The 27,438-nt window shown below is 41.7% G+C and overlaps 1 protein-coding gene across 1 annotated transcript; it reads right to left on the reverse strand.

Moving 5' to 3' along the window:
- Positions 1 to 982: 982 nt before the first annotated feature.
- On the reverse strand, positions 983 to 26,216 carry ISX (intestine specific homeobox). Its single transcript, XM_027715297.2, has 5 exons — positions 26,045 to 26,216; positions 18,078 to 18,320; positions 6,167 to 6,318; positions 1,889 to 2,005; positions 983 to 1,219 (listed from the first exon to the last, which is right to left on the reverse strand). Exons 1-5 carry the CDS (start codon positions 26,214 to 26,216, stop codon positions 983 to 985), a joined length of 921 nt encoding a protein of 306 aa, XP_027571098.1.
- Between the last annotated feature and the right edge of the window lie 1,222 nt (positions 26,217 to 27,438).

A 27,438-nucleotide genomic window follows, 5' to 3' on the forward strand; every position in this document is an offset into this window, starting at 1 on the left:
ATTAGCGGAAGCAGGATTGGACCCTGAATAAGCAGGGGAGAAAAAAGCACCATATGCTGGAAGGAGATGAGTATTATGTAAATAATAAGGCACAGAGACATTTTGCAAGTGGGCAGGGCGATCTCATTATTTATCTACAATTAAACTAAACTGTGGGGTCATATCATTCTATTACAGCTAGCAGATTAAACTCAGGTTGTCTCTTTTTGTTATTGTTTCTGATGGGGTTTTGGAGCTTTCTTAATTCAGGTCAAAAAATGAGAAGCTTCTTCATAAGCATTTTAATTAACCAGCTGAAGAATTCTCTTGCCCCCAGAGACTCACAGTACCAAATCCAGAGCTCAGACTGTCATATTTCAGCTCAAATTGTGCTTGTGCCCTCTTATTCAAGTCAAAAACACAGGCAGCAAATCAAACCCACCCTCCTCCCTCATTGACTACTTGGGAAAAAAAAAAAGTATCTTGAAAGTTTGATTTTTGACCTAAACATGTTCTTTGCAATCTCCAGTCCATGAGGACCAGAATGTATGAGGAAAGCGACCCAAATCTGCAGAGGAAAGCCCTTTTGGCTGGACCTTGGGGCTGTGCACACTTCATCACAGGCATCTTTCCTTCCCCAAGCAATCATCAGTGCCATAGGGTCATCCAACATTGTCTCATGGCTGAGTAAAACCCCAGTCCTTTTGCAGGGCTGCTTGGTGCACTGTCCGCCCGGGGAGAGGCGCTCAGTTGAATGGTTGGGTTTCTAGGGAGCGTGCTGCTCCTCAGGCAGATGAGGAGCTCCTTCCTGGTCTTTGGTGGCTCTTGCCCACATTCTCTAGGTTGCAGCAACTTTTAGTAGCAGTCCTGCAGCATGCTGACCTTGCACCACAGCCACCCATCATCCCAGCAGGTTTGTTCGGGGAGAGGAGTCGCACACCTCCAAAATGGGCGTGGGGGAGGAAGGCACGCCCCCAAAGTCCCCCACTCCCCCGCATCTCCTCTATGTGGAGCTGGCGCAGATCCTGCTCCTTTCCGACTTGTGGGGTAGTGACGAGCCGTAAGGGGGGAGGACATTGAAGACCAAGTACGGTTTTGGGAAGGACAGCAGCTCCATGTGGTGAGGAGAGAAGGAGAACGCGCTGGGCAGCCAGGCAGTTGTCAGCTGTCCTTGCAGCGGTGAGTAGTATCCCATAGCAGGAAAGGAAGCAGAGAGCTTTCTTGGCATCAAGCTTGGAGCCTTTCAAGAATAAAAACGTAGTTTCAGGTGAATCAATATGGACTTTTATTTAGATACAATTTACAGTCAACCTTATTTGTTTCCCTGGTGCTCAGTAATTAAGAAGAAAAGTTTAGAAGAATAGACTTCCTAAAATCTGGTTGTGTGCTGTCACCCAGGGAGCAAGGCAAAATACCCTTTTTTGTAGCCATGAAAAAGCTTCTGTCAGGAAAAGAACCTGTGTGCCAGCCACATAATATTAATAGTCCTGGATATGGCAAGGGTCAAGGGCAAAAAGTGGTGGTCAGCCTTACAAGGCTGGATGTTTTAAAGAGATACTGTCTGTTAAGAAACATGGCTTTGTGGCTGCAAATGTCTTATTTTCTCCTCTTCAAAAAATTTCTGATGATAAAGACAGATTGAATTAAAGTATGATTTATGGAGAAGTGATTTACAAGCAAAATGGGGAAAGACTACCCTGCAAGACACCTCATAGCATATTTACAAACAGGTTTAATATTATGAAGAAATGTGTTATTTGACCAGATTTGCTGGGATTTCTTGTCATCATATTGCCATTTTTGTTTTTTCTAGTCTTCCTTCTCCGGGATAGTCCCATGTGAAGTGATTACCTGATGAAGGATAGCTGTCTCTCCCTCGGTGGCTTTATACATAGTGTTCAATACTTACTGTGAAATCTGACTTGGGAGCAGGAATGAAATCAACTTCTGTAAGATGCTGAAGGCCACCAAAGTTGCCAAATTTTTCATGTTTCCTCCACTTTGCTCGCTGATTCTGGAACCAGATCTGGATAGAGGTAAGAAAGAAAAGGCACAGAAATTAACAGAATATGAAGGAGAAACTGCTCACAGCCAACTACTTTCCCTACTCTCTAAATGATCGTCATAAAACATTGACATCCAGCTCAGCAGAACCAGGGGTTGAATCTAATGGAATATAGTGGGTTTGATGCAGCACCTTTCACACTCTGCATAGCATGTGGGATCTCTGGACTATCATGACAGACTCTTTTCTACCACAGCTCAGAGAAGATCTAGAATCACCCTAATCAAGGAAAGACACTGTTGCAGCTCTTACAAGCCTCTCCTGGGAAAGCAGATCCTTCTGTGGTCAAAGCTGTGCAGTAGTCAAGGCCCATGACATTCTGTTTTCCCTGTTTTCCCCAGGAGTTGTGATGCGTTGCATGACGGGGCTATTTTGCGCTGTTTCCACATGAATAGACTGAGAAAAGATCTACCTAGATGCTTTGCTGGGCTGCAATAAAAATGTGCCACCAGTGGAGATGCAGTAACAGGGTTCTTCCTGTATTTAACTGGTAGCATTTTGAAATTCACATAAGGGAACTAAGCAAAAGACCCAAGGGGATCACTCAGCAATCTATGTTGTCTGCCATCTCTTTTGCCTGAAAAACAGACAAATAACTTTCCCATGGGAGTTTCTTTCATCTATTAGCTGATTTGACCAGTCCGACTTCTGGAAGAGACACGCATGTATTTATTTTGAAGCAGCAGTAATGCACCTTGCTGCATTGTTCTGAAAAGTTGAATTCCACTTCCACTGTAGTTTCTATCTGGCTGAGGGACTGGCTGTTTGAATGTAAGCAATAGGGTCACATGAACACAAAGGGTTAGTGATCAAAATCAGATGCAACTGGATATAAATATGTATGTATTTTAAACCAAATAATGAGCAGCTCAATTATTTCTGCATCTCTTGCCCAGGAAGTAATGGGAATGTCAGGAGCCCTCTGCTGTATTACTGATAGTTAGCAATACCTGAGGTCATTGAAATGACAGTTTTATTTATCTGAGTTTGCATGTGTTTGAGAACTGCTTAGTCTGCATGAACTGCTCCATTCCCTTTCTACCATGCAGGAGTTATGTGGTGGAATAGCACCACTTAACACTGACAAAGTGATTGAGAGAAATAGGGGGCTGAAGACAATATTCAGCCTCTGAAGTGCTCCTTAAAGTCTGCACATGGGATAAAATTCTCACTTACATTTTTTTACTAAAGGCAAAACTTTCAGTCGTTCTCAGACCACATTGGTCTTTTCTGCCCAACCAACTCTGCAACACACTTACCTGTAACACAGTTTCTCAATGCCCACTTTTCCAGTGTTCCTGAGCTATGGCACTGAGACAGAGCACAATATTCCCATGTGTGTTCACAAAAGTCACACCAGGGGCAAATGCCTCCTTAACCCTGACAGAGATTTCACAAGACTCATTTACAAGGACTAAAATAGAATGCAGAGGGAGGGTGGTATGCCCCATATTGTAGGAATGGCCTCCATTTGTTTTACTAATTACGTAGTTCAAATTCATCTTTTTGTCAGTAAATGGTTCCTATGACATACCACCTTTGAAATGTTACCGTGGGACACCTGTTGCAGACCTAGTTTTTTGTCTACTAGCACATGCCATTTGATCTGCTCTGTTTTCTTCATCCAAGCAGGTTGTAGGACCAAGGCAAGATCTTCACAGTGCCATGTCATCAATGATATCAATTACCTTAATAAACCAAATACACAGAGTCATAGAACAGTAGACTGATTTGAATTGGAAGGGACCTTCAAAAGATGATCTAGTTCCAACCCCTCTGCTGTGGGCAGGGACATTTTTCACTAGACCAGGTTGCTCAAAGCCCCATCCAACCTGACTTTGAACACTTCCAGTGATGGGACACCCACAACTTCTCTGGGCAACCTATTCCAGTGTCTTGCCAATCTCACCATAAAGAATGTCTTTTTTATCTTCCTAAATCAATCTTCTTTCAGTTTAAAATTGTCACTAATAATCTCATCATAAAAAGATGACTTTGGCAGCATCTTTTTTTCCATAAGCCAGTGTACTCATCATTAACAGAGACTCATATCATCTTTTTCACAGTTTTGCAAAAAATCAGTGTTTGGCTGACAGGTTGTCCTGTTTACCCTTTAAGTACTGACACAACATTACATTTCTTCAAGGCCCTTGGAACATCCCTTGTGCTCCAGGACTGATTTAACATCAGTTAACACTGATGATCCAAAGTGCTTCTCAAGCAGCTTCTTAAGAACTACTGGAGGTAAGTCACTTAGATGTCTATATTTACAACTGTAGCAGCTGCTGTTCAACATTGTCCTTACAGAAAGTGTTACCACCTTACCTGACATATGTCCAAAGATAGAGCAGAAACTATGACTGAACACCTTTCCTATTTATGCCATATCCTTGACAGTCCTACTGTTTCAGTAAAATAACAGATCAATATAATTGATTACTTTTGGGTTTGTTTTTTTTTGTTCTTAATCGACTTTTATTGAGTTTTTGATCTAGAGTTTTTCTGACCGAAACTTTGGCCTGTATCCTCCTGCTCTGCTTATTCATTTTTTTAAATTTCTTGTTTCTAATGTTTACTCATCCAGCATTCTTCATTTTCTCTTGTATGTAGGCATGCACACATACAGTGATGCAATTTCATCTATTCACTTAAACTGTTTCACAGCAGTCATATCTTTTTTATTGGTTGGAGGACACAAGCTTTTTCACAGTTATAAAATGTTTTATTTGGTTATCTGATTGTTCGCATTTTTTCCCCAGTTAAATTACCTTTCTGAGGTGATTTGACTTATATTGCTTTAGCTTTGTGAAAATTATTATTTCAAAGTACCAAGAGCACATGTGAATTCTCAGCATGCTATTTGGTTTATATGTGATAAATGCAATCAATCAAAATTATAACAGCTTGTAACTCGCACCTAAGTTACTGCTAATTTTTGCTTCTGTGGCTGATTTCCCTTTAGCAGCTAAGATGAAGTCAAACACAGAATTTCCTGTGTCGTGTGTAACCCTATCTGAACTGGTTATTTGTCATCTGCAATTCATACATCGTGGACTTTTTACTTCCTTCATTTACATTTCAGGTTGATGTTTCCCATAATAACTCATTTTTGTTTTTCCCCATACAGATTATAAATAATTTTTTAAAACAGAAAAGTGCCCTTTTCTTTCCTGTGATTTGTTGTTCTGTTGGGAACACTGGCTGGTAGCCCGGCTCGTGCCTTATGCCATTGGAAATGCATTGTTGGTGCATTGATATCGCTAGTAGGCATATTGTGGCTATGCAGTTCCAATTCTCCCTGTCACCTAACTATGAAGCAATATCATCATGGTTAGTCAACAGCCTCAGGCATGTCATAGTCAATAAACTGCTTCATGTTGAACTTTGATTGTTAGAGTGGGATATGTGCATAGAAGTGCATCAATGATTCTACAATTATGGCAAGAAACTGCCTTGTGCAAAAATCATCTCAACAGTGCCTGATAAACAACACCAAATGTCAATACACATTTGTATGTACATTTTAATGTAGCAGATCTCATATGCAGTAAACATCTGGGGTCAATTTTTAGCTCAGTCAGCAAGACTATATTACAACTGAGGGAAACTGGATTACTTTCTGTGCACTGAAATTACAACCGGGACATTTATAGCCTGTGATACCCAAATACAGAACACTAAAGAAAGCATTTTCATTTGGGCAGCTATTTCCAGATTTTTTGAGACCCTGTGGAAGATGGATGTGGACGACAGTTTGTACTGGATGAATATTAGCCCATAAACAGTTGATAAATGGCTAATAAATATTTTCATAAATGGCCGCTCTGTCGCTACAGAGTCCGACAGGTTGCTCATAACCATCTGTAACTCCTATTTGCTATGCATTTAGTACGCTTAGAGTTCCTGCTAACCCTTTGATTAATCCCATTTGGTTAGTCACAGTTGGGTGACAAATACTTCTTCCCTATTTGTAAAAGGAGAACAGTGATACTGGCCTTGTCTGTAAGGTAAGAGAGAGGTCACGTAATTCATTAGCATTGTCACCCAGGCATAAGCTATTAAGAATGTACTCTGAATAATGAATTGCTGCAGTGAACATAGCCTTTAGGAGAAACAATATACCTGAACTCTGGCTTCTGGGAGGTTTATCTTTGCTGCCAGTTGATTGCGAATATGGACATCTGGGTAGTGAGTCACTTGGAAAATCCTCTCCAGTTCCTGGAGCTGCTCAGCTGTGAACGTTGTCCGGATTCTCCGTTTCCCTTTCCTCTCAACTGTGAAAACAAAGAAAGGTCTATTGCTTTTTACAGGAACAACCTACAGGACTACAAGAAGATTCAAAGAGCACATTGCACAGGATTACATTGATGGTTCTTGAATATCTCCTGTGAGGGAGATTCCACAGCCTCTCTGGGCAACTGATTGCAGTGCTCAATTACCCATCCCTATCTTTTCCTGTCATACTGATCTTACCAAGCTTTCCTCCAGCTCTGATGTATTATTTTATTGCATTGTCACTCTACAAATTTGGATGAATTTTCTCCTCCCAACAAGATCAAAGAGTTTCCAAAATGTGTGAATGCTGTGGAGGGAAGTTGACCATTACAGACTGACTCACCACTGTTCTCTTCCCATACCATTCCTTCAGCAGTAGGGATAGCCAGCAGTTTGACTTTGCAGTTATAAAGAAAAGGTATTTTTCTGACTATACCATTGTGGTGTGTGGACTTTCTAAACAAGCTTAGCCTTCATAACTTAACCTTAAAACAAGGCCTTAAAACCCATGGGGAAGTTTCGGTGTTGTGAATTCCTCAGGGGACTCATAGACTGCTCCATTCCTTCACCTGCTGTGGTGTGACCACACTAAAGACGTCCCTCAGCACTTCTATACTGTTTTGAAAATGCCCTCCTACACCAGGTATTTTATTTAGATCATGAACTTTGTGTGACACTTGGTGTAAGTTAAAATAAGGTCTAGGTTGCTCTGAAATGATGCTGAAGGGCTGATGTCTTTCAAGGAGGAGGGGAAAAGAGCAGCAGAAGTGCGCTCTGAGGCAGCTGATCTGTGGAATGTGGAGTGCAGTCTTGTCCCAAGGCTGGAATCCTCTCTGATGCACAAGTGGAATATCTTCCAACTGACATTGAATGACCAGCACAAAAAGCCATGCCCCAAGTGCAGTGAGTCACAGGGTTTCTTCTACTGAGCTTGGAAAACTGCAGCCTGATAGGAGCATAAAAATTCCGATATCATTAGTGGCTATGATGAGTTTGCTATTCAGTGACCTGAAGCAATTGTCAATGAAACCTTGTTGCTCAAAAAAATGACTGCTTTGAATAACTGCTTTTGGTCTTCCATGGTCTGATGACAACTACCAATTCATACTATGTAAGTAGATGCATACCCTTCCTAATGGGAACAGTTAAACAGCAGTCCCTCAAAGAAACTTTGTGCTTTCTTTTCGTCCCTTTTTGTTCATCTGTTAGCATATGTTTTTCCTTTTGAAGGCTAAACCTGTGAAAAGGTGCCTTGGCCAATATAAATTGGGCTCTGTGCCAACTGGAAAATGGCATTTTTCATCTCTAATCAAAACCTCATCGTGACTCTGTTAACATAGAAAATAAGGAATAAAAATTCTGTCCATTGACTTGGTGGGAAAGAGTCTGGGACACGATACCACTACGAATATTTCATAATTTCTAAACCTTTTGGGTACTTTGAAAGGAAACCAGTCATGCAAGAATAACTGAGGAGTGTCATTTATCATAAACACTGTCAATACTACCTTGTCTCAGAAACAGCCTAATAAAGCTAATGCCAACACAGTTAAATCCATGTCATTAGGCTTTCCACCAGACTATCAAAGTACTACTCATTAAACTGCAGCACTTGCTTCAGCCCCCAGAGAAAAATGTTACATTGAATCTTGCTGGCACTATTGGAGCAGAGATTTGAGATGAGAAATATTTTTGTGTGTTTATACTGAAGGTATGAATGGGCACTGTCTCCTAAGAAGCCCTGATTACATCTACTTCAACCTTTCCAAAAGATGTCTGTAAGGGGGTTTATTGCTGCATCCAATAAAGGGAGATATCAGTGCTGACAGTATGAATCTCAGGACACTACATCCCCTGTAGATATGGTAGGGTTCATGGCTCATAATGGTGTTTCTTGTCTGGAAGATTTTCACCTCACACATCTATGTGGGGACTGCCCTCCATATCCTCCAGGGAGATACTCCAGAGAGGTAAGATTGAGTACCAAGATGGTATTTTGTCAAGCACATTATGTTCTATCATACAGTAGTGAATCTCTCTGCCGTATTTGTATCAATACGATTTATGGTATCTACACTGCTCTACTACATCTATTCATGTAGTAGATCCCCACAACAAGTGAAGTTTACCCTAACCTTGTCACAGTCTCAGAAATTTGATGCCTCCCTGAGATGTCCTGTATGTCTCTCTGAACACTGAGCTGAGTTCCTGCCTCTATCCAGGGTAGAAGACTGGCTCTACAAACCTGGGAGAAGCTGCAGTCTATCTTCAGCATTTCCAGAATGAAGCAAGAAATCCAAGCTCAAACTGTGACCAAGCTCCTTGTCCCTGTGGTCCCAAGCATACAAAAATATCTGGGATGCTGGCAGGGTTCTTGTCCTGCCAGGTTTTGTACGCCCAGGCAGGCTGTGTACCTTCTAGCAACCAGAAAGCCTTTGGAAGAAAGAGAACAAACCTGCCTACATCCTGGAAGTTTCTGAATTAGAAAAAAATTACACACACACCCCCCCACTAGATGAACTGGATTATAATTTCATGACTCTGCAAAGCAAGAAAGAAACTGTCTACATTTTAAACCATAAGATGTCATATCAAATAATAATAAAAAGGTGTATTTTAGTATTCTATCAGAATACAAAAAACAATGAGTTAGTCCCTTCTGTCTCATACATTAACCAGACTTGGTTAAAAGAATTGGGGTGACTAAACTGAACCACGATGGGATTGAAGTAAATGCCAAAGACTAGCTGGATCAGACCTCATTGTGACAGGCACCATGCAAACAGCAACCATTAGTTCTTGTCTTAGGCAGGACACTTGGTACAGAGTTTATTGGATTAATCGACCTAGACAAATTCAAGAAATCAGTTGTCACAAACGATGCTATACCATGTCTGCAGGGCTCAGGTGTGGAATAAACTCAGTAGTGAAGATCACGAGTTTAGAAGGAGCTGCAAAATCTTTGCTGCAAAGAGTACATGAGAATGAGAAGGCAAAGGCTGTGCACAGCTGGTGTAAATTCGGGAAGCAACTTTTAGCTGAGCTTGGACACCTTATGGTACTTGAGAGACAGATCCATTGCCTTGAACTACACAGTATTTTAAGCTGCTGGAAATGGGATGGGCAAGGCGTCTGTCAGATCATGGCTTACTATATTCTGTGCCATTACCACCTAAGAAGCATCCAGGACTAGAGAGCATGGTTTGAGAGAGAACTGGTTCAAGAGTTTCTTGTGTCTCAGATCAGTTTCTTTGGTGTGAAAATGACCCGGAAAACTTGGTGATGGGCAAAAGAAACTCCCTATCAGTTTGCTCTGATATCCTTCACATTTTTCCTTCTTGAAAGGTGAACTGTTTCACAAACAAAACTCTTACATAAGGGAAGGGTCTACACAGTGCTCAGAAGTGTCAATCCTACTGAAATCAGACTTTTCAAAGCCAAAATTCATCAGATTGAATGAAATACAGTAACATGAGGTCAGTTACGGGCCAGTAGAGACTGAAGGACAAGCTTTGATTTCAACTAGAAATAGAATTAAATTGATAACAAAATAGAACCCTGGAATTAATCAAAGCTTTTGCCAGTAGGAAATCCAGAAAAGTGCATTTTTTCTACAAGTAATCAGTCATTCTATTTTTATTTTTTTAAACTATTAAGAAATAAAAAAAAAATCTTGGACTCTGTGTTAACATCTGCTCTTGCAAGATGAAACTTTCTCTGACTGTAGCTGTGATACTTCCCTTTGCCTTGGGACCTTAGCTTAGAGATCCCATAGCAAACAACAGCATTCAGAATTACAGTCTAATAAAGAATGTGGGTGGAAGATATAAGACTAGAAAGTGTTGGAAGTGTAACATTGGCTTTTCAAATGTGGCTATAGAGTCTCTGGGGAAATAAGACTCTGTCTGAGTTTCCTGAGCTATTTTTTTATGTAAAAGCTGGGGATATTCAAGTGCACTTTTATGCTCTGTGAAAGTCATTTGCAGGTTAGCTGACTGCTGAAACCAAGCCTGAAAATACCAGGCAGCTAATATGTCAGTCTTCTCAGATGCTTAGAGATACAGCTGTCTATACATTGCCTTGCTGTTGACATTGGAAGGGCCAGATTCTCCAAGCTGATAAAGCAGTATAGTTCTTTAAATTCAGTAGCAGGCTCATTTGTCCTCTGCAGATCTGCTTTCTTACTAGGTCAGACTTGGAGCAAGTTGGGACATTTGAACTTTGTAGAAACAGAGATTCGTCTTGAAGGGGCAGAGTGGAAGGATGAGGTCAATGGCTACAAGTTGCAGCAAAGAAAATTCTGATTACAGACTAGGAAACAATATTTTCATCATGAAGATAGTCTGACATGGGCCTGGAGAAGCTGTGATGTCTCAGTGCTTGGAGACATTCTGAACTTGACTGGAAAAAGGCCTAAGCAATCTGATTTAAGCTGGCTCTGCATAGATTTGGGGTTGGACAAGGTGGCCTCCAGAGGTCTCATCCAACTTACTTTTTTATGTGGTCTCTGACCTACCAATACCCACATAGGGTAAAACCACCCCATCATTTCTTCCCTAAAAAAGTAAGGGAGTTTAAGTCTTTAATACTATGCACAGCTCAAAGAGTCTGATTTGCAATTGCTTATATACACAGTTTTAGCTTAACATATAATGGCTTATTTTCACTGTCCTGTATAACACAGCTTCAAGATATTAGAAGTAGGAGCAAATCAATACTGAATACTGAATGCTTGTACATGTCTGCTAACATTCACAGTTTGCTAAGTAGAAGTTGTGCAGCTGCAACAATGCCATACTTGGGGCAAATTTCTTCTGGGCTATAATCTGTAGTAGGCAGATAGCCTATGGTACACCTTGCACTGCTGTTTCTCAGCTGCCCTGCATATCTGAACCAGCTAGAAAAATGCTATCTCAGGGAGATCTCTGCAATTGCATTCCCCATTTGCACTTACCCCTTTAGCAGGCTAAGACTGTTTCAAGCCTACTTGGTCTCATTACATGGGTGCATACACTGGAGGGATAAGGAATTAAAAACCCAGGAGAAAGGCTGGAAGTCAGTGCTGGCACATATTTGCTTTGTAGGAGGTAAACCGGATAGGTGAAAACTGGTGCAATCCTATTTGTCATTTCTGGACAGGCACTCTCTCATGGTATGGGATAGCCAGATCCAAAGATTTTGTTTCTTCTTTGACAAGGAGAAAGCAGTTACATAAGCAAGAAAATGGATTTAGCTACACATCCTCAGAAATACATTTTTGTCTGTGCAACAAAGTTGACTGTATCACTTGTTTCTCAGAAGCAAATTCAGGTGTGTTGAAAAAGAGCCTCATTATATCTGGTTAAGTTTTGTTTTCTCCTTCTTGCCTTTGAAAAAGATGTTCCTCTCTCTTCTCTTCAATTAGATATATGGGTCTCCAAGCTAGTTCCTTCCTGTGGCTTTTCTGAACGTGGTTATCTTGTGGTGACATTCTGCCCATGACAGACAGCCCCATAGAAAAAAAACACAGTTGCAACTCTATCAAAGGGTTATTACACAGTACTGATGGTATCAGGACAAAATGTTGTGTACAGAGATGTGCCCATGGCATTCCCTCTCCTAGTTAAAGAGGTGGCTTATGGCTTTCAGAAGAGCTTGTGCTGCAATATTTAGCTGAGACTATTGCAGTGTGGCTAATCTTTATTAAAGTGGTTTTTCAGCCTTTGTTGAGAAGCACTAGCATAGCCAGCGAGACTGATCCTAATTGGATAGGTACAATGTGCTCCAGATAAAGCCTCCTGCTAGTGAAATGCAGCATTTAGCACCCAGCTGCTGACTGTTCAGGCATTGCCAAAGTTAAGAGAGAGAAGCACAACTTGAACTTTTAAAGTCTTGACTTCCTCTCTTCAGTCCACAACTCCTTGACAGAAAGTTGCTTCCACCTTGGTGTTGAGAGCAGTGCCTTAATCACTTGACAGCAAGACTGAAATGCAGAGAGGTACAGACTTCAGGTAGTGTGAGCAGCAATGCTAAAAATATCAGGCCAGAAGCCTGTTTAGGCAAGCTGAACAGTGGTGGCCAAGGGAGTTTCTTAGTCTACTTGTCAAAGGAGTTGGCAAGGAGTAGACAGTATGTATGAAACCATTCATGCGAACAGTTTGTTGTGGAGGATTGTGCTCACCATCAGCCTGAGCCCCTGGTGAATTTAACCTTTCTCGTCTGCCAGCAAAGTGATGACAGTGTTTACAAGTGCTGCTGCCTGAAATGGTGTTGTGCATAAGTCTGGCACAGCCAGTGGTCAGCAGAACATCTGAAGGATGAAGCATGCAGGCCGTGGTTCGAGGGGCCTCAGCTGACAGGGGGGTGTGTCAGTTTCCATCATCTGAATATCAGAGAATCATAGAATCGTTAAGGTTGGAAAAGACCTCTAAGATCATTGAGTCCAACCATCAGGTCTGTACCTAGGCTGAAGAGCCTGCACCTTCTTGAACTCCTTCAGGCCAAAGTAGATTTGGGGTACATGTGTACGTTCCCCATTCTGCTAAATCTCAAACTTGAAATGTACTTTCAGTGAATGTTTAGCCATAGTCAAACTTCACCTTAAAAGAAGTGGCCAGCCTAAACCAATAATGGTTCTCAACAAGGAAAACAGGTTCCCCACCGCTCTTTCCACACTGTCTGGTCCAACATCTTTGTGAAAAACCAGCCATTTGACCAGGGAGAAAGCTGAGCTTATTACAGGTTTCACATACAGCCTGTTTTCTACTTTATTCCTGCTCTTTGGGGTTCTTTGTACCTGCAAACATCTAGACATCAATCAGGCATGCTTATTTACATTCCTGCCTCAGAGTCTGTCCTCCAAGAAAGCGTAACTCCATCATTATTTTGGTATGTAGTTTCTGCTGTTTCCCCTTTAAGCATAAAGGCCTTGCTAATACAGTAAGTAAAACACCTGCCCTCAATTTCAAAGAACAATAATTAAAAGTACCATATCCCGGGGACGTAATGAAAAGTTCTAGGACAATTTAAGTGAAGCCAAGTATTCATTAAGACCTTTGAAATAAACTTATCAAGATGTGCCATCAGCTTTACAAGTGGTCACGTTACACAGATTTGACCAGCAGGAACAAATTAACCTCTGAGTCCTGTATAAGGTACCCTTTGGATTCAAAATTCCCAGAAAAGAGACTGCTTGAGGAAAGCATTGAATGCTAATATTTGCTTTAACTAAATAAAAGTCCAACCCCCAAACCCATGAAGAAACAACACAAATGAAATTTATGATAGTCCCCCAGCTGCTGACAGCTTTGCTTTATTCAGTGCTTACTTGTATCAGTGAGACTTTTATTTTTGAAGGGCAGGAGTAAAGGATTAAGGTTTTGTGCCTTTCATTTAATATCCAGGGTGTCCTTATAAACAGTCAGTCTTCAAAGAGGGAGAAAAAAAAAAAGGACCAGCCTTTAACAATACCTCAGGTAAACCCACCAAAACAAGGTCAATGGTCTGGGGCATTTCTAAATGTATATAGAAGAACACTGCACTTCAGAGACACAGGGCTGCAGGGAGTATTCACACAGATAAACAAAAGACTGGTAAGACAGCTAATGGCAGCCAAACTATATATATAGGCATTCATTTTTTTTCCTCTTGCTTTTCCTTTTCGTTTAGAATCCTTCTTTTTGTTCTGCAGGACAGTGGGATGCTTGTGCCCTTTCTCGCAGTCCCATTGGCATATTCTGGGGAGCTGATATTTATCTGGGACTGTGATTATACGGTGCTTCATTATCTCTTTGGTGTTTCAAAAATGCATTAAGATAAGTCAGCATATTGGGGAAAAGACTGTTTTGTGACAGATAAACCATGCTGTTTCACAGGGGTGCATGGATTTGACCATATTGTTCACAAATGAACAGTACAAGTGAATTTATGACTTCAGAGAAAACATGAACACTAAGCTAAAGATGTCTGCAACTGGCATCAGTACAGAGGGAACATGATTTACACTGGAATTTCTCCAGAACTGAAATTATCTCTATACTTTCCATTGTCTTTATCGTAATTGCCATCAGAATTTGTCAATATGCTTTGGGATCACAGATGCTACCATAATAATAAAACAATTAGATAAATAAAAAGATCCCTGAGCTCCCAGTCAGCATTGTGCGGAGGATTTTCACTATGGAAATATTGAGGTGACGTTGACTCACTATGGCAGCTTCCTTTACAGCGAATAATGAAGACATGAGCTGCAGGAAATAACACGAGTCCCTGAACCACCTAGGCTTCACAGCCAGAACCTCTCAGTTTCTGGTGGAATTAGGAGCTAGTTCTGTTTATTGAAGCGTGATCTATCCTGTCCTTGAATTATTGCTCAGAGAAGGTATCCCACAAGACCAGATAACCACCAGTGTCTTAAAGTGATGCTGCTGTCTGGCTTCTCCAAGGCACTGATTGTTCCCTTGCTTGAGCAGAAGACTGGAATCATTACCCATGTGCAATGCTGGGCACATTGACCCACTGCCTTTGGATGTAAATATTTACAATGCACACACACACACACACACACACACACAAATGTATACAATCGGACCCAGTATGTGTAAAAGACATTGCAAAATAATTGTCCATAAGGATTTGAACTAGGCTGGGATCTTGTACATGGCATTCTCCATCAGGAGCTGCCACAGGTCAGGTAGGCATGGGGATACGTTTTTGTCTCAGGCTCCAGTGCTTGACTGTTGTGAACTGGTCAAGTCCCAAGGACATCAGAGTGAGAAAAGAGAACTAATTAAAAGGAAAGTGGGAGCTCAGGATTTGGGTGTTTACATATTGTTGAGATGCCGAGCGACCGCCACAAGAGTTTGCCCTTGCTTTAGCAGCAGTGGTGGTTGCAAATACCAAAGTGGCTGCAATTACTCATCTCACAGAGAGCTGGCCCAAGTAGAGTCTGTACTGGCAGCTCAAAGGCCTCCTTTAGAATGATCTCCTTCTAAAACAGGTTTTATCAATGCTGTTTCCCAAGAATCCAGGTTTTTTGAAAAGGTTCTGCTGAGCTCTTCATAAAGAAAGTCACACAGGTGAAAACACTCCACATTGAGGACGAAGGCTCCCAAATTCAAATGAGGGCTTAGCAAAACCAAATGCCACTGTCAGCATGTCTCTAGTATATGAGAGCTCTTCTCTTTTTTTGCTTACAATGCAGTCTCTAAGTTCAAAGTACAAGAGGCATTGCTCCCTGCAAATGGTTTGTGATAAGGGCATAAATCTATTTAGCTTAAATGACACTGCATTTCTAAACCGCTTAGTGGCAGAAGCCATTTTTGTGGGAAAACCAAATTTTTAGGGACACTTCATTGTTACAGGGTTTCCTGGAAATATGCTCCAAATTCATGCTCTGGGTCACAGTCAGGGTGCTCTTGTTATCTCAGACCACCTGCCCATGAAGGGGGCTACTGTCATAAAAAGCACCAAAGTCCAGCCCTCCTTCCTCCAAGGTGATTGTATAGTGTTCCTGATTTCTTCTGTTCCCTGACAATTAAACAGATGTGTACGCCTAGACGGAGCCCAGTGCCTTTCCTCACAAATGATGTAGGTGTTTTATATAGATAGAGGTAGGCTGAGAGAGGGAGGTGAGGGAGCACCCTGCCAAGGGCTTCTGATGTCTTTCACATCAGGAAGGTTTCCTGCTGCTGAGGTTGGTGCCGTTCCCTTGGGTGGTTGTGGGCATCCTCAGTGTGGTTGTGAGGGAGATCCTAGGGACACTTCCATGGCATATGCTATGGGCATTTGGCACTGCTCAGGTGTCTTGTCAGAGGACCCGTAACCAATCTCTAGCTACCATGCCAAAAGTGCGTCTGAAGCACCCCAGAGTCGATAGACATGTAAAGAGAAGTTAATGTGCTATCAGCTTGAGCTGTGAGGATTATAGACTGCTTACAGGGATGATGCAGTCTACCCGTCCTGCAGGTACTGCTGCTGATTTCATCAAGGAAGGGTGACACCAGCCACAGCCAGGGGCAAGAGAAAAAGATCCACTAGCATTTTCCCCTAATGTTAAGTGGAAGAAGAAGGTTGAAGCTTAAGATGCTGTAAAGACCAGCATTAAAACTGGGCCTCCAGCTCTCTGCTAAGAATGAACAGTGCATGAACAGGATCCGAAACATCATCGTTTGTGCACTGTGGGGAAAATGCCAATCCAGTTCTTTAGGATCATCCCTCCTTCATCAGCCAGTTTCTATCAAAGGCTCGATAACTGCGGGAACCAGTAGCCTAGAAAATGGCAGATCATTAAACCTCTGCTTGGTTTCAAAACCCCACCGCCTCCAGGATTTTGTTTAAAATGCCTTTGAAATGTAAGTTGTCACTGAAAGGGTCTGTTCATCTTGGCTCAGTTTTGTGCAGATAATTACATGCTTCCTCCCCTGCTTTACTGATGAGGCTGATACAGACCATGGTGCTGGTCAATGAGGCTAAGTGCCAAGTTGGGGCAGCCGCCTCCCACCTCTGGTGTGATACTTGTAACTGGGGACTCCCTCACACATGAAATATGGTATTTTTATACTCAGAGGCAACTCTGAGTGTCAGATACATACAGCCCTGGCTCTTCTGTGAGGAGGCAACAGGATTTTACCCTGCTACCATCAGCTGTGTGCAGCTTACAGGGCAGAGGGAGGCTAAAATACCCAGTTATCTTACAAGGCTTCTCTCTGCATCAAGATTGATGTCTGCCTTGTGCAGGAGGAGGAGATGACAGCAGCTTGTCACAAGACTGATGTATACCTTAGCACCAGCAGCAGAAACAAAGCTTTTCTTTTAAATGTATTTCACAGAAAGAGTTGTTTCCACTGCCAGCTTGCAGAGTATGGAGCAGGGATGATGTGTGGATCTCCAGGAAGCCAGATGAGTAACCCCGCATCTGTGGTAACATGAGCCCATTAGTAGTTTTCAACTGACTTAAATGAAACTCCTTTTTTTTTTTTCTGGAGTAAATAATAACAAATTGTGCAGGAAACACCTTTCTGCTGCTACTGAAAACCTGTTTTCTGGAGTGTAGTATAAACATCTGTGTTTACCTTTCCTCAAATTCAAAGAACTTAAAGCAATTTTTGTCACATGCTACTAATAAATTGGTGCCTGAATGTTAGGAACTTGTCTTGTTCAGGTACCATGTATCCTCCTTAGCCTAAAGTCTCTGTGCAATATATTGGAAAAGGCTATTTGTACTGCCTAGTGCTTTGGCTGAAAGATAGACTGCTTTTCGTCGACACATCCTGCTAGATCTATGCACATGAAGTTTGCCTGTGTGTGTGCTGATGACCTCTCCATCACCCGTACAGTGGGTCCAAGGTGTACAGAACACATTGAGCTGATTAGGCACATTCAGCAGCCAGTCTCCCTACATTGTGCAATGCACATTTACCAGCAAACGGGCGTTGCACAACCCTGGGAGTAAGGCTGCCCAGCATGGTAACTCAGTAGATTGCCACCCCAAGCAGGAGGGCAATAAACACCCAAAGCAGTCCCTATCACTAACATTGGTAGGGCTGGCAAGCCTGAGGTAGATCTTTAGCTCAAAAGGTGGTTCTCCAAGTTTTTGATGGCAAGAGTGAGGAGTTACCATCCCTGTGACTCATCCAGGAGCTATGACCATCTACTGTGACTCAGCCAGTGGAAACATTCTGTGACATCTCTTGCTAGGTATTGCCATGTACATAATTGTAAAATAACAAGTGTGTTTTTTGGGTACTCTAAGAGAAAGTTTGGATATAGAGGTGCTCACCATGAAGTGGATGGTCCACTGGGAAATCACACAGCTGCTCTTCCTCTTCTTCATGTTTTCTTTTGCCTTCCAGGTGTTCACGTCCTATGTCCTCACCCAGGAGGGACACTGGGCTGTCTCTGGGTCTTCTGCAGTGAGTTGCCTGCACTCTCTTTGCTCTGGCAATGGGTGTAGCACATGAGGTAGAGAGAAGCATTTTGGCTGAAGGTAAGTCACATTCTAACCGACTCCTGCTGCTGGAATCTGTGAAGGACACAGCACAAGACAGCTTTGAGTAAAGCAACCACCGTTCAGTGCAGCTTCTAGTTTGTGTGAAGAAAGTGGCCTAGATACTGTACCATTCTAACCAGATCATATTTAAAATGGCCTTAATCCTTCTGTGCATCAATGCCAAGATTCTCCCATGTTGCAGGGACAGGATCCTGGTGAATTTGACCACTAAATCTAGCCTGTTCTCTGCTTCCTTCCACCTTGAAACTTTCAATGTTCCTCGTGGGAGATTTTTAAAAAAGGACTGTAGAAATAAGGAGACGTGACCAAAGGATCAAGAAACTTCAGCTTCTCTGTCAGCATCCAAATTAGTGGTTGCCTGTTCTGAAGAACTCAGAAATACAGTAGATATGGAGCTGCTCTGAAAATCTGATGGCAAGATTGCTGTGGAATTTGCTGGATGCCAAATGCTTTTAAAAATATGGTCCTTCCTTAAATCTCCCTGTAAGTGCATCTACCCTATAGGAAAATGGGCCAATGAATAGGATAAAGGTCAGTGTCTTCCCCGAATCAGGTCCATCTGTTTGATCTTCATCCAGCTGCCTGCTGCTCTGATTTAGGCATTGGACAATTCTAAAGGCAGCCTTTGCCCAGGCTCTCAACATTTCCATCTACCTTTGTGACAGGTGACACTGGTGATATTTGGAAGGTACTGACAGCCAACTCATCTTCATGAAAGCACCTGCACAGTCTTGTTGACAGGACAAACAAGAGAAGTACATATTGGCCCATTTTCATGAAGTGCAGCTGTAATGTTAACTTAGATTTGAGCATGGATGTTATAAACAATCTCTAAGGTAACCTCAGCAGTAACCAGTGATGACATGTGCTAGGACACCTGACCCTGAGTGGTTAGGAAATTGGTCACAGAAGCCACAATCTTTCTTCAGCCACAGTGTAGCCATACTACTAACAGCATTATCTCAGTGTGTAGCAGGGGCACCTCAAAGATCTTCCAGATTAGTTTTCTGCCCTCATGAATGTGGTATGAGTTCTTACTCTTCCTTGTAAATGGACCTTGCGAAGCCATGCACTGAAATATAACATGCTGGGAGGCTTTGTGGTTCAAAGTAGTGGCTGTCTGTGGCTGTTGGCATCCCAAGAGAGGTATATCAAATACTCCCACTCTCCACCCTCTTTCTTTTCTATATTAAAGCCTTACCATAAACCCCAATGCTGAATGCTTTATGTGCTGCCTGTGGTAGTTGCAACCAAAGCTTAGGCTTGACTCTTCAAAGACAAGACAACTGTGTCTATGTTGCTTTAATGGTAAATCTAGAATTTGCTCTAGTTTTCCTCCATGCCTGGATTTCTTTGCTTGGAAAGGCAGACTAAGAGGTAACACATAAACATAACATACCCATTGGGGAATTTTAGTTCCATGGTTTGTGAGACCCTGAAGCAATTGTGACAGTACAGGTTTGTCTTCTATTACTGCCAAAGAACATTAAAATCTTGATGCTATAAAGGACTGCACTCCTGAGCAGTCACACACGCCTACATTCTGGGGTTTGTGGCACTTGTGGCTGGTCCCCTCTCCCCTCTCATATCTAAATGGCAGCAGATGTGAACCATTACAGATAGTACTGGAAGAAACTTCACTTTTTAATATACATTTTACAGATATATTTTATATATTTAAGTTGTCATATCTGGCGTTGGCAAAGCATCTAACTTTTTAGACTTGTCGGAAGTTAATTTTCTGAGTAAATAACAAGTTCTGTTTGTAACCAGCTTAGGAGCAATGATAAATATAACATCTGGAAACAAAGCACCCAATTCCAATTCTGCCCTCAGTAAAAGCCCACACAATAGGAATTTTATAAAGGATTGACGCTGACATGAAGTTATAAGAGCTCTGAAAATTAGCCAAAGCCTCATGTAAATACAGGATGGTTGTTCAAATGTTATCTATTCAAACCATCACCAATCTTTGAGTAACCTTCTAAACACAATTACATATGTCCAGCCATGCAGACCTTAAAAACCTGGTATGAGGTCCACCTCTGCGTTTGAGGCATATTGTGCAAAATGGGATTAATTTAATTCCTTTAGTATCAACTAACTTTGAGTTTTCTGGTGAGAAAACAAGTGAGGTTTTGACCAATATTTCTGGGATAAAGAAGAAGGATAGACCTGGGAGTGGTCACAAGCATGGGGCTTTGGTTAAATGATTTGCTCAAGAACTCAGAGGATATCAGTGTTGGCATAGGTTCTTAGCACCCAGGATTTCTATCTCGGTACCCCATCCCTAAATTAAGGGCTACTTGCATTCCTTTGCTAAATGTGATGCTGTGAAAATTAATGTTACAGAATTGATGCTTATATCCTACAGTAATGCAAAATGTAAGGGTACGCAAGCAAGGTGCTCTTATGGGGAGTTGTTAAAACTTTCTAAGAGTGACATTATCATTTTCTTGATTATAGAAGACTTTTCACGTGTCTTCATCCTTCATATACAACTTGCCTCCCCAAAATTTTTCTCTGAGATGTTCACATACCCCAGTGAGAGGGGTAAGAGCATAACTTATGTATGAGCATGGATCGAGTAATTACAGACCGAAGTAGGGAGAAGAGGGAGAGAATGGAAAACAGTTATAGATAGATGGGAAGATGCCAATGTTTTTGTGAGTTGGTGAAAAGGAGGTGGAAAATCTGTTGTTTGAGACTGAAGAAGCAAATTAGAATGGCATGAACCTTAAGGAGAGGCTGAATAAATCAAGGAAGTTTTCTGGAGGATAAGACTGAAGGTAGATATTACCGAGTTTAAAGCACATAGCTCAGAGTTAGGATCCCTAAGGTCTAGTCAAGTTTTCATTACAACCTTCTCTGGTGCTTGTTGTCCTGACTAACTAAGGAGATTGTTGGAAGTTGTGACTCTGTAGGCAGGGAGCTCTGAAAAATACCTATGAACTGGCATGGGGTAAAACTTCCCTCAGGGAATGCAGTTTTTGTTTTTTTTTGTTTTTTTTTTTTTTTTTTTGTTTTGTTTTGTTTTGTTTTTTTTGTTTGTTTGTTTTTTGTTTTTTTGTTTTTGTTTTTGTTGTTTTGTTTGTTTGTTTGTTTTTTGGTTTGTTTGTTTGTTTGGTTGTTTTTGTTGTTTTGTTTTGTTTTGTTTTTTGTTTTTTTGTTTTGTTTTGTTTTGTTTTTTTCAGGGATGGCAATAACATTTCAGCCTAGCACAACGTGAGATATTTGTTGCTGTCACACATAGAAATGACTTTGACTTGTGGCTCAAAATGGTCGCTTTGCCTTGACTTTCAGTTGTATAGAAAAGAATGGAAAATTTCAGGGAAGATAGTAGGGTTTCACTTTGGAAGCAGTAGGTTATTTCAGATGACATAAGTTCCATTTAAGCCTCACTTTTTTTTTTTACCCAGGTGCATCTGATATATTGTTTTTCCTTAGAATAGGTGGGGTAATTTAGTGGTATTGGCCAGGTGGTATCTGTTCAGTTAGATTCCTTCAGCTTGTTTCCTCTTTTGTGATAAAGCCGGGTGGAGTACTGCTAAAAGTGAACAATCACAATATTGACATTTGTATGTGAAGCAATGGTCGTATTCCTATTAATTTGCATATCTTTAACATAATGGAGCATAACACAGGCAGAATGACAAAATTACTGTATCTGTTACTGCTTTTACTGTTAATTCCTCATCCCAAGCTCTCCCTGACTTGATAAAGGGCTTCCTGCAGGCGAAACCTCACTGGTAGAAACATCATTTCAGATGTACTTTCAAGTACATTGAAATCATGTTCCTAGGAATTTCAGAAGAATGATTTTTTTCTGAAATAAACCTGATATTCTTCTCTGGTTTAGATGAAAGAGTTGGCACTAGGGAGGAGATCAACCCTTGCTAGGTGTTTATTTGGGTCCCTTGCAAAGGCCATGGTTACCCCTTCTAGCTATTCTGACAAAAGTATGAGAGGAAAAGCATAGACTGCATACTAAAATGTCTCCTTGTTCATTATTTGTTTTTTTTAACTTGGTAAGAGTCTTTCAAAGATTTCAGTAGGTTTCAACAACTGGAGCTCCAGATTGTCCAATAGTTGTGCTTATATAGTGAACTCCCCAATGTCTAATACTGCAACTGGGAAGCCAAATGCTTCAGAGAAGACTGCACACTCCTTACTCCAAGTCCCACTGGAATTACACTCACAAAAAATGTGAACTTAGAAGTCAGGCCCAGAGATCTCCTCATACATGATCAAGTCCTGCCCCAGCTTCCTATGAGAGGCTGGCACTGTACATCACAACATCCTTTTTGTCAGAGACTCATAGAATAATTTAAGTTAGATGCAACTTCTAGAAATCATCTGGTCCAGCATTCATGAGTTTCCTTGGGAAGCTTTGTCTATGCCCCTCATTTAGAATCATAAGTTGGAAAAGGCCTCTAAGATCATTGAGTCTGAACACTAGACCACTGAGTCCAATAATTTCTGACATTCTGCATCTTCTGTTTCTCTGGTCCTACCCATCTCCTTGGCTCATAATGGCTAGATTTAGACTTCAGGTGTGATCTTGGTACGTAGTCTGTCTACATCAGATGATGATTCTTCGGCCTCAGTATTTAACTTACAGTAGCCACGAGTATGTATGTAGTGCCATACAGTTCTCATATGCCATATGGATCTTCCTTCTTCTCATATAGATCATGGCTTTGGACAGATACATGCCACAGGGGATGTGGGAAATGTTCTTAAAATCCATAGTAAGATATAACTCAGCCCTGACCTTTAGTACTTCCTTCTTTGCTGCAACCGAACTCTTATGAGAAAGCAGCTGAACCTGTGTCCCATCTGGAATTTCCAACAAATTCCCTAGCTCATTTCAGTTCCCCGACCTTGGCCAGCACCGAGCCATACTAGATATGGCTGACTATTTACACAAGTTGTTTAATGCCATTGTTGTATGGCATGAAGTTAAACAACTTTGATGAAATACGGCAATTATCCCTAGATGTACAGCACAGGGTATTGCACTTCTGAAATAAATAAAACTTACCTGAATAAATCACATTTCTGTTCAGAAAGCAAAGGGTAATAAGCTTAGGTATCTCTTTGATGTTAGTAAGAAACAAACAGTGAAAAAGTTTCTTATTCATTCTCTTTTTTAAACATCCTTGATCAATTGCAAAAGCAAAATACAACATTTTTGAAGATTTCTACATCTTTCCTGTTTTCTCACCTCCAGTAACAGTCAAGTGAATCTTCAAGTGTGTATACTGTTCTCATTAGGTAACATTTAACATTGTCTTAAGTATTTTAATCCAACCTTGCTTTCTAGCAGGGGTGAGAAGAGTCATTATGTTCCCTTGGTACAGCTAAGTCTCTCTCTGTCTAGGTGACAAAGCAAAGTTAAAGGCAAGGCCTGGTGGTTCTGCTTACATTGCTTTCAAGGTAAAAAACTGACTGTATGCTCAGGTGTAGCAATTTGGGTTGAGGCTGCACTGGAAGGCAGTAATACAATCCTAGGAACCTACCGTGTCCTGCATACAGATTTGTCAGACCTCATGCTTGGAGCAGTGCGCTTAGCCAAGACACGGAGTGAAACTGGGCTTCAACATATTGATCCTGAAACAGACTTCATATAAAAAGGTCCTGTCTCTGCCGTGCTTCTCTGTTCCCAGAGAAGAGTCTCATGTAGTTAAAATGCAATTCTATGGTCTGTGTTATGAACAAGCACTGACTGAGTTTTCAGTGATGTTATCTGTCTCACTTTGGATCCAGTGGCACAAAGTGACTGCTGTGGGCCCTCAAGAAAGGACTTTCAGCTCACAAAAACTCACTCTTACAGCTCACACCAGCATTTCTCCCCCTTCACAATGTGGCACCTGTGTTCCTTTGGCACACAAGCCCCACTGCATTTGCACCAGCATCAGCTTGTCCTTGTCCACCCCTACAAACTACCAAGCTCTTGCTTGTATCAGGACCAGTTGTCCAGTTCCAGTCTGTAAAGGCAGCTTTAGGAAACCTCTGAGCACTCTAGTTCTCCAACAGTACCAGTGGTGAAACAGCCAAGCAACACTTGCCCTGGCCTTCAACAATCTTGTCTATCTTTGAAACAGCTCTTTCTTTGGGCAGGAGGCCATACCTCAGATGACCTTGAGAGGTTCCATCCAACCTCAATTACCCTATGGTTCTGTGAAAAATCAGCAGCACGCTATCCCTTTTCCCCATACATAGGTTTCCATGGAAAGCTGCAGCTACTGGCAAAAAGGCAGCAGTCAGATACTGAGCCCCAATGCCTGGGGCTTCCCCAGCTGTGAGATGTGTGGTGAGCTGACTGTCCCATGGTCAAGAGACAAGTCTGTACAGAGTAAGTGAAGTTATCCTGTGTCAGAGACAAACAAAAAATCTTGTGCAAAGCATAGCAGTGTTAGGGAGCTCTAGTCCAGCCGGTGACTAATGTTACACTAATGAGTACTTTCCTTCCCCACTTAGGTCTTGTTTGCTTTCCAGTCCAGGTCAGTATCCAGTTTAGACATAAAAGGAGATAAAACTATGCAAATAGACAATGGTTAATTGGACTGCCAGGTTTTTGGAAAAAGACTCTCTCCCTTACTAATGGGTGGTTCATTCAGTGTCCTGGGAAATGGGGTGCTGAGCCATGAAATGGGGTGCTGAGCCCATATTACAGAAAATAAAGTGTAGCATTTAGCTTTGTTGAAAGCAGTTGAGTGAGAGGTGAGTGAAAATTTTCTGTCAAAACTACAGGTCATTTTTCATTTGAGTGGATGTGTTTGTATACATAACACATATCCTCTTCATGGAAGATGTAGATTAAAAAAGAAGAAGATATATTAAATCCAGAAAATATTGGGCATTGGTCTTTGTTTAAGGAAAAAAAAGAGACTATCTCTCTTGTTGACTATTTCAGTGGGGGTAAATGTTCACTCAAGGCCTAAGTCAGCTAAACTGAGAAAACCGAAGTCAAAAAGGCTAATGCAGTTGCTGCTTTGCTCAGATTAAAGTCATGAAAGTTTTCTACTAGCTGCTTTTATTTAATTCATGAAAGAACCTAGTGTCCATGATGATAAGCAGAAATGATTAAACATATATACTTTCTCTTTTCTTATTTCAGCAACTGAGTTCTAAAACTACTTAGCCACCATCACCCTTACAGACCATTTCTCCTACTTGGGATGAGTGGTCAGATTTATCAGAAAAGGGTGCTGGTATGAGATTTGGCTGTAATTCCAGAAAACAGCCAACTCTTGATATAAGTGAAACTCCAAAAATTCCATTAAGTTTTAGCAGTTTTAGCCTAGTTTCCTGAATTTGAATACCCGTCCTTACTTATGACAGGCATTTATTTGTCTATCTTTTTTTAATAAAATGAGTACTGTTTTTTAAAGGGAAAGACACGAGGCTGTTGTATTTGTTTACAACAGGCACTTCTCACTGTTATTGAAGACAGCTATCTGCAATAGCTGTTCAGGTTGCATATTCACCTCTCCAGTGACAGTGGGGCTTTACAATGCACAAAACCACAGAGCCCAGTCTACTGTGAGGTTGAAAGCAAATTATTTTTTAAAGATTATTTCTGTATATATAATGAATGATTTGTACCTGATTAAGGAAATACCAGATTCCTACAAAAGCTAAGGAATAAAAATTCTACATAATCAAACATGACAGCTCTAGAGGTTAGTAAGAAAGAAGAATTTTCATTAAGTGTTATAACTGGTACTTACCAACAGCTAGTGGTGACCCTGCTTTTACGGATGGAGATCTCTCAATGTAGTTCCTTCTCTTCCTGGTTTCACTGCTTAGGACAGTGCTGGCAGAAGGTTTCTTTAAGATTTCCTCAATGGAAAAGGACAGGCTGGGCTTCCCCTGTCCAGCACACCCCCGGGGGTCCATCATATTCCTGGCAAAGTGGCTGTGGGGCAGAGAGTTCTCTCCTGCCCTCCTGGCTCTTGGAGCACCCTGAGGAACATGCAGCTGGGATGGTGCGTGTCTCTCCCCACCCATGCCCGGGTGACCTGCTGGAGCACTGGGAGGAGAGACGAAGGCAACCCACAAGTAAGCACACACACCTGCTCCCCTCTTCTAATCAGGCCGGAACCAAGACCTGCACTCCTGTGTCTGGGGATGACAGCATTAGAAGTGGGGGTTAAAAGGCTTACCATCCCCACCCACTGCCAAGCATTTCCCCTGCCACTCAGATTTACGGAGCTCTGAACAATCACATGGCCATTCCAGGAGGAGGTGTGCTCCTTGCAGATCCAGGTGAAAAATGCCCTGGGAAGGGTTGCTTCTTGCTGGTAAATCCTGTCGGTGGGGCAGTTATCTTCCTTTTATGCTTTCAGGCTGAAACCTGCAAAAAAGCCCACTAGATTTGTACCGTGATAAAGTTAAGAAATAATTGGCATGACAAATATTTATCCCTTGTGTCACTTACTAGCAAGAGAGACAACCTGTAAACTTCTCTTGCATACAACTAGGTGTCACATATGAAAATCTCCCTCACAGCAATTGCCAGGTTATTCTTCAGCCATCCCTCCCAACCATCAGCTTTGGTTCAGATTCTCTTTTCTTCTACTTTGGAAACCCTTTGAACTTTCCAAGCAGGTGCTTTTCAACGTCATCCAATCTTATCAGTCAAAAAGAAAAAAAGGCCCTTGCAACATGTGTAGGAATCAGAATTAGGGCCCTCTACCTCCCACCTATGCAGATAAAACATTATTTCATTTCTATCCTGAGCTGTGAGGCAAGCCAGCTTGATAATCATCCCACCAGTTGCTTATGCCTCCCAATTAGGCATCCACTGCAGGGGGAGAAGATTTTCTCGTTAATGCTGGTGAATACCAGTGATTCCTCTCCCGAGCCACTTCTATCTTCTTGTTAATTTTTATTTTGAGAAGAATGTGTGGTTAGATACACTCCTGTTCTTTCCCACTCCCTCCCCCCAGTGGCTTTTTTGCCTTCTTTGGGGATTGCCCCTCACCTTTTAAATTGTTAAAGTTGCCTATCTCTCTCCTGTTGGTTCTCCTCTGCACCTTCCTTATCGGGCTCTTATAATTGTATTGGCAGGCCCTGCCTTATTTGTCCAGTGAACTGACAATTCTTGAGCTGATATCCCATC

This window comes from Pipra filicauda, unplaced genomic scaffold, assembly GCF_003945595.2.
Source record: "Pipra filicauda isolate LSUMZ 115617 unplaced genomic scaffold, ASM394559v2 scaffold262_size1072369_pilon, whole genome shotgun sequence".
Lineage (NCBI taxonomy): Eukaryota > Metazoa > Chordata > Aves > Passeriformes > Pipridae > Pipra > Pipra filicauda.

What these genes read in the sequence shown, in the direction of transcription:
- ISX (XM_027715297.2), bottom strand. Translation starts at nt 26,216, where the DNA reads ATGATGGACCCCCGGGGGTGTGCTGGACAGGGGAAGCCCAGCCTGTCC. An exon ending in AGGGTCACCACTAGCTGTTG is followed by an intron (nt 18,321 to 26,044) that starts GTAAGTACCAGT and finishes TGTCCTTCACAG; the next exon opens with ATTCCAGCAGCAGGAGTCGG. An exon ending in CTCCCAAGTCAGATTTCACA is followed by an intron (nt 1,220 to 1,888) that starts GTAAGTATTGAA and finishes TATTCTTGAAAG; the next exon opens with GCTCCAAGCTTGATGCCAAG.